Raw genomic sequence first — 7727 nt, 5'->3', positions numbered from 1 at the left:
CCCATCTCTGCAGATGAAGTGTCCATGAACAAAGTCACCGAGAAGACTCACAGAGTCCTGAGGGTTATGGGTGAGGTCAAGGGGCTGGCCAGACCCAGGGCCTGGGAGGACATCGAAGAGAGGGATGGAGGCTGAGGGCAGAGGGCAGGTGGGCACGGGATTGCTGGAGGGGAGGCGCTGGGGGGCCTGGTGCTGAGGCCCTGCATCAGGGAGCTTCTCTCTGCCTCCCCAGAGATCAGAGAGTCTCCCCCCTCGCTCCCTTCATACTGGCAGTGGCTTCAAAAGACCAAGCTCCCTGAGTACACCAAAGAAGGTACCCATGTGGGGAGGGCATCGGGGTGCCTAGGACTTGGAGCAAAGGGGCCAGTGGCTCAGTGGCTCCTCCACCCCACCCCTTCTCTGTCCTTCATTCCAGGTCTCTGTGCCCCCGCCTGCCGTGAGTAGAAAAGGAAAGGGATGCCGCTGACCCGGGCCTCCGGGCCCCTGAGGAGAGCCTGGCAGAGCGCGGTGGGAGGAGGTGGGCTCCTCAGGAAGGGTGGCGGCCCAGGCCTCCCCGTCCCCAGCACTGCTCCGCTGTCTCCTGCAGGGGGCAGCACCATCCTGTACAACTGCTCCACCTGCGCGGGCACCGAGGTGGCCTGTTGGTCCCGCAAGCGCTGCTTCCCAGGTCCTGGCTCCCGACCCCTCCCGGGGCCCTGAGCCCTCAGGCTCCCCCAGTGTTGTGGGTGTGCTCACCAAGACTTTTCACGGCCTGGATTCACTGCAGGAAGTCACGATCTTCGGGAAGCCAGGCTCCTGCTCCTCGCCCTCTTCGGGGCTGTCCTGCTTCTAGGGGTTCTGAGCCTCCAGGTGGAGTGAGTTGCAGGATAAGGGAGGAAAGAGCCTCACCACCTCCTTCCCCACCCAGCGCCTTCCTCCTCCCGTCCTCCCTCCTTTCCTCCCAGCCCCCTGCCCCATTCTCCTGGGCCTTCCCATCCTGCCTTCTTCCCTCAGGTCCCGCCTTCTCCAAGCAAAACGTGATTTGTGAAGAGGCTGACAACCTCCCAGTCTCCAGCTCTCAGGGGTGTGTACCCACAACCTCCACATCCCTTGGGGAGGGGGCAACAAGCCACCTCCTTATTCCCAGCCCAAAAGGTTCCGTCTTCTAGGCCCTAAGACCCAGACATTCCTGTGATTCCAGCACCAATTCCCCCCAGGAACCCCAACACCCATAGCTGGAAAGTTCCTCCCCTCCAACCCTCAACCAATCAGACAGAGGAAACAACCATGCCAGGAAAATATTAATATCTCCAGAAGGAAAGAATCCCCTCCACACACCACCGCCACTCCCACACCCCTTCCGCCTGTTCCCGGAAAGCAGGGGCTGTCTGCCCCAGCAGCTACTCTAAGCCCTCCTATGACTGATTGGGAATCCGGGAATGAGTGTTCTGGAGAACTCCCTCCCTCTGGAGTGAGACCACATCAGTCAGACCGCTGGCATGCTACCCTCCATTGTGTTAGCATTGCGAGGCCCTGGCTTCGCTCCTGCCAGGCCCAACTAAACCTCTTGTCCAATGGCTTCCACCCCGTCTGGCCTCTGTCTGCAACCGGGGAGGGCAGAGGAAGGCCAGGAGACTCTCAGGGTAGCACGGTGATTGTCCACCGGGGTGATTTTGCACCCCAGAAGATGGCAACGCTGGGAGTCCTTTTGGCTCTTTTGACTAGGAGGCTGTGCTACTCCACCTAGTGGGTAGAGACCAGGGGTGCTGCTCCACACCCAGCAATGCACAAGGAAGTCCTTGCATCGCACAAAAGGTTATTCCGTCCAAAACCAGGAGAGTACATGCGTGAGAACCCTGGTGTTTGGTCCCCGGCCTAAGAGAACTTTTTGTTTGAGGGGTGAAAAGGGAGGCCTGTCACCAACACGAGTCCCGGTCCAAGACCTGGAAGGGATTCCAGCCTTCATCTGTCCACTGGTTTTCTTTTCTTTTTTACTTTTTCACTATAGGGCGCGTGCACTCGCCAGACAGAGAGAGACAGAGAGACAGACAGAAAGCGAGAAATCTCCCCCCAGGGGGGATGGCCACACCGCGATCCCTTCTCCTCTCGGGATCCTGGGCACACACGCACATGCGCCTGGCGTGAGTTTTAAGCCACCGGGTCCAGGACACGAACCGCAGTCGACTACATGGGAGTCCAGCAAGATAGCCATTACGCTAACTGCTGGTCCCGTCCACTGGTTTGCAAACCAGGTTCCTGGAGGCTCCAGACAAGGGTTCTTCTCCACCAGCCGCATATCAGAGTCGCCCGGGCAACTTTAAAACTGCTGGTGCTGGCCAAGCCAGTGGCATGGTAAATGCGGCTTGAGTCCCAGACCTGGTAGCCTGAAAACGAGCCAGGTGCGTGTGCACGTATGTCCATAACCCCAGAAGGAGAGCTGAGGAGAAGGGGTTGCAGACTGCAGCATGGCCTTCCCCCCCGGGGGTGCTTTCTCACGGTCCCTCTCTCCCCCACCTCGATGCACATGCTCTATACAACTTTTTTTTTTTTTTCTTTAAATAAAAGAAGCACTGCTAGTGGTGGGCCAGCCAGGGTGACACAGCAGCAATATACACTCTACAATGCTGGGCTCCTATGAGGAAGTCCTGGGTTCTCATCCTGAGACCTCCCTGTACACACTGAACGGGTCATGGTGCCCGCAACCCGGGCTGACTGAGGCGGGGTGTGATTGTGGTGTGAAGACCAGGCTGGGGGTGCCTCTCTCTCTGTCTTTATCTCTCTTCTGCCTCTCTGTCTCTCGTGGAAGACATGAAGAAATAAACTTAATAAAAATCCCAAACCATTTGGGTCTCTTTGAGAGATTCTGAATTCAGCGGTCTCCTGTGGGACCTTCTTTAGTGTAACCTACAGCCAGGGTGAGAACTCACTGTTCCAGGAGTACCCACAGAGGCCCTGGGCACGGGGGAGGATCTCCTGTCCCCTTCACGACAGCGTTTCCCTTTCCCTTTCATAGTAGTCCAATCCCTTCATTCTTTTCTAAAAAAGAATTACTTGTTTTATTTCATTCCATTTGTTATTTAATTTATTCATTCATTTATTTTAATTTGACAAGAGAGAGAAAAAGAGGAAGTGAGGAAGCAAGCTACCAGGTACAAGACTCGAACCATTTTCAGCCATGTGGGAGTGTCCAGCACTTCGATCACCACACTACCTGCTGGTCCCATTTGTTATTATTTTTAAAAAATTTGATCAAACAGAGACAGAGAGAAAAGGAAAGCGAGAAAGCAAGACTCCAGGTCCAAGACTTGAACTCTGGGACTCGAACTGTGGTTAGCCATGTAGGAATCTAGCACCTTTAACCACCACATCGCCTTCTGGCCCCTAAAACTTTCATTTTACACACAAGGAAGAAAAAAATGAGACCTGGAGATCATACTACTCATTCAATTGGCATTTGCTTAGTGAGTGTCCACCAGGCACCGGGCAGATTTGCTGCTCAAGATGGGATGAGGAGCCCCAGTTCCTGACTGTGGGGGGGCCACAGCTGTCCCCTGGACTGCAGCAGCTGCCACACCCTTCTATGCTCTATCTCCAGGCTCCAGTTTTGGAGTTGTCCTTGTTTTCATACCAAACGACCAGTAGGTCAACCAGTCCTGCCCATTCTTTTTTTTGGGGGAAAGGTTTTTATTTTTTTTATTTAAATTTTTTTTTTTTGTTATAGGGCACGTGCGTTTGCCAGAAAGACAGAGAGACAGAAAGTGAGAAATCACCCCCCAGGGGGGATGGCCACACCGCAATTCCTTCTCTTCCATTCTCCTCTTGGGATCTTGGGCACGCACAAGCACCCGGCGTGAGTTTAAGTCACCGGGTCTGGTACTCAAACTGTAGTTGACTACATGAGAGTCCAGCAACACAGCCATTAAGCCAACTGCTGGTCCCAGTCCTGCCCATTCTTAAAGGACTTCTGCCTATACTGTCTTCCTGCTTATGGCCCCAGCCCATCTGACCTCTCTCTCAGTAGACCCCTGTCTCCCAGATGCGTTGCGTGACTCCGCCTGTTCCCCCTTGGGCCCATTTTACCCTGAGCAGCCATACTGACCTTCCTAAGGCTCCACAATGCTCACAGACTCCTGTCCAGTGTCAAATGATAAAGGCTTGGTCTTTGGGTCCAGCCTCTGTGGAGCAGTTAGTAGTGTGCCCAGATGTGGAGCTGGAAGCCACACATCTAGCCAGGTTTGAGTTCCTGACCTGGTTACCTGAAAACGTGCCAGGTGTGTGCACACATGCCCAGGATCCTGGTGGGCTGGAGGACTAGAAGAAGAGGATCATGGGGTGACTAAGCCCCGTGGAAGATGTTTCTCTCTCTCCTCTCACACTTGTACATTCACACTATCAAAAAAGGGTGGGGGGGCTGGCCGGCAAATGAAATGGTGGTTAAGGTGCTAGACTCCCACATGGCCAACACCGGTTCGAGTCCTGGACCTGGTGGTTTACTTTCTCACTTTCCCTTTCTCTCTCTCTGGCCAGTTTAAAAAATAATAATACTTAAAACAAATGATTCTTTTTAAAAAAAAATATGACAACCTTGGGCTTTGGAGTTGGACTGTCTGGTTTCCAATCATGGCTCTGTTTCTTACTGGATCGTGGACACGTTATTTAGCCTCTCTGCCTGTTGCCTCATCTTTTAAATGTACATCATGTATCTTATAGATTCTATGACTTTTTTTTTTTTTTTATTGCCAGAGACAGACAGAGAGGGGGAAGGAAAGAGAGAAAGCATCCCCCCAGTGGGCATGGTCACACTACAATTCTTTCTCTATTTCTCCATCCTGTTGGGATTTGAGGAAAGTCCACAAATGCTCCCAGCATATTTTTCAAGCTGCCAGGGCCAAGAGTCAAACCTCAGTCGGCCATATTGGATCTGGCTCCTTTAACCAGTAGGCTACAGGACCTGTCTGGTGGCCCTGTCACCTTTCTTTTCCTTTTTCCATCTTAACAGCTCTGAAGTCAGAATACATCACAAGTTGAAGCCATGCTGTGGCTTAATTGATGGTATTTTCTTAGCAATACATAAAATAATGGTATGTGTCACAATTGATGATATCTCAAATTCAATGCGATGCAGCCGTGCTGATCTTACAGAATTGTTGTGCTGCCCAAATAAGATCATACAAAATGGTTGAGGCCCAGCCTCCATGCCATAATCAATGACATTTTTTTTTAAAGATTTATTTATTTCACATGAGTTTTGCCACAGAAAGACAGAGAGAGAGAAAAAGCAAGCCTCCAGGTCCAGGACTCAAACCATGGTTAGTCATGTGGGAATTCCAGCGCCTTAACCACCAGACCTGCTAGTCCTTCAATGACATATTGAATTGCAGTGCTGGAGGCCACATTACGCACCACAGGTTCAGATCCTTGGCAGGCTGGCCTGAAACACTCCAGGTGCACACATGCATGCTCAAGGTCTTGACAAGCTTGGGACCAGCAGTTAGCATAATGGCTATGTTGCTGGACTCCCACATAGTTGACCGCAGTTCGAGTCCCGGACCCAGTGGCTTAAACTCACATCAGGCACGTGTGTGTGCGTGCCCAAGATCCCAAGAGGAGAGTGGAGGAGAAAGGATTGTGGCATGGCCATCCTCCCTGGGGGATGATTTCTTGCTTTCTGTCTCTCTGTCTTTCTGTCTGTCTGGCGAGTGCACATACCCTATAGCAAAAACCTCTCCAAAAAAAAAAAGGAAAATTAAAAAAAAAAAATAAGATCTTGACAAGCTCTGGAGGGCTGGGGAAGGAGACTGTGGTCTGATGAGACCCTTTGGAAGGGTTCTCTCCTCTCTCTCTCTCGTGTGCTGTACTATCATGAATAAAATAAACTTAAAAAAAAACACTTTAAAATGCTTAGGATGGAACTAGCAGATAGTGTAGCAGTTCCGTTGCTGGACTCCCACAAGGCCGACAGCAATTCAAGTCACAGACCCTGCAGCTTGAAAATCATACCGGGTGCCCAAGTATGCGTGCCCAAGATCCCAGGAGGAGAATGGAGGAGAAGGGCTTGTAGCATGGCCTCCCCCTGTGGGATGATTTCTCACTTTCCCTCTCACTGTCTCTGTCTCTGACTCTCTTCAGAGAGTACTTGTGCCCTAAGGCAAAAGCCTCTAACACAAAATGCTTGGGACGGAGCCAGCAGGTGGCGTGGAGATTAAGGTGACTGGGTCCCACATTGTCTCTCTACCTGGGAAGCCCTTCTCCCTTGGCTCCATGGTCCAAGTACTAGACTCGGCAACTTGAATATCACACCAGGCACTTGTCTGGACATGCCCAAGATCCCAAGAGGAGAATGGAGGAGAAGGGATTACCATGTGGCCATCTACCCTGGGGCGGTATTTCTCACTTTCCCTCTCTCTGTCTCTCTTCAGCAAGTGCATGCACCCTGTAGCAAAAACAAAACAAAATTTTTAAAAATGCATGAAATTAAAATAAATAAATAAAATAAAGTTAAATTAAAGTAATCATAAAAAAAGGGTCAGCAGAAGGCATAATAGTTAAGGGCACTGGACTCCCACATGGCTGACCATGGTTCGAGTCCCGGACCTGGCCGCTTTCTTTCTCCCTTTCCTTCTCCCTAGCTCTCTCTCACTCTGCCCCTCTCTAGTCAAATTAAAATAAATAAATAAAGTTAAATTTTAAAAATTATTTTTAAAAATGCTTGAGATGGTGCTCAACCTGTAATGAACATTTGAGTATTAGGTGTTTATAATCATTTCTTTAAGGACCGTTCCTTGCTCCTCCTTGCCTGCAGAACAGACCTGGCCTGTATTTACCCTGACAGTTTTTTCCCTTTCCTTTCCTTTTCTTTCTTTTTCTTTCTTTTTTTTTCTTTTTTTTTTTTGAGAGGTTTTTGCTATAGGGCGCGTGCACTTGCCAGAGAGACAGAGAGACAGAAAGCGAGAAATCACTCTCCCTGCCCCCCCTTCCCCCCGCCACCGCAGTTGGGGATGGCCAACACCACAATCCCTTCTCCTCCATTCTCCTCTCGGGATCTTGGGCACGCACGCACACCTGGCATGAGTTTAAGCCACCGGGTCTGGGAGTCAAACCGTGGTCGACTACATGGGAGTCCAGCGACGTAGCCATCACGCCAACTGCTGGTCCCCTACCCTGACATTTAAGGCTCCCCATCAGCAGTTTCTCATCAGCTGTCTTATCTTACTCCTTAGGCCAGAACCAGCCAAACACAGAGCTAAATGGAATTGCCACTTAAATGCCCCATGGGCACCTCCAACTCCGCCTGTCCCAACTCACCTTGCTCCCTGACAGCCCCGCCCGCCTCCTTTGATCTCGCAAGCTTAGTGGCAGTGCCAACTGTACGTTCTTTCCTCTCCGTCTCATGCCACACACCCACTTCTACCTTCGTAATATTCCTAGGAATCTGGCCCTCACAGGGTCCTGAGGCTGCATCTCCTAGCACTGCCTACCTGGCTCTCCCCCCACAGCCGTCCTGAATCACTGGGTGCTGCCCAGACGCGTCCTGCTTTCTCGGGCCTTCTTGCCTTTGCCCAGGCTTGTCTCTCTACTTGGGAAGTCCTTCTCCTTTGGGTCAGATATGATCTCTTCAGAGAAGTCTCTGGGCCGCTAAGGTGGGTAGTGTCTCTTCTCTTGACTGCTCTCACCTGTGGCATTTGTTATGTCAACATGAGGGCATTTCTTTCTTTTTTTTTTTTTTTTTTTTTTTTGGGGTTTTTCTC

General features: G+C 51.1%; 1 protein-coding gene across 2 annotated transcripts in view; it reads left to right on the top strand.

Annotated features, from left to right (window-relative positions):
- TMEM95 (transmembrane protein 95) overlaps positions 1–1552 on the top strand; it is a 2109-nt gene extending 557 nt beyond the window's left edge. The window contains exons 2-8 of one of the 2 annotated variants that reach the window (XM_014589078.1): positions 14–70; positions 233–313; positions 416–436; positions 587–667; positions 767–854; positions 994–1063; positions 1181–1552. In XM_014589078.1, the coding sequence (XP_014444564.1) occupies positions 14–70; positions 233–313; positions 416–436; positions 587–667; positions 767–854; positions 994–1027 (362 nt within the window). In that variant the 3' untranslated portion in view covers positions 1028–1063; positions 1181–1552. Of the gene's footprint in view, positions 1–13; positions 71–232; positions 314–415; positions 437–586; positions 668–766; positions 855–993 lie in introns of both variants that reach the window. The other variant, XM_006151812.1, reaches the window with a different exon arrangement.
- The last annotated feature ends 6175 nt before the right edge of the window (positions 1553–7727 follow it).

Source organism: Tupaia chinensis, unplaced genomic scaffold (assembly GCF_000334495.1).
Source record: "Tupaia chinensis unplaced genomic scaffold, TupChi_1.0 Scaffold000330_1, whole genome shotgun sequence".
NCBI classification, from domain to species: Eukaryota; Metazoa; Chordata; class Mammalia; order Scandentia; family Tupaiidae; genus Tupaia; species Tupaia belangeri.
Note: the sequence above shows the minus strand (reverse complement) of the source record. Positions and strands in the feature narration are given on the sequence as shown.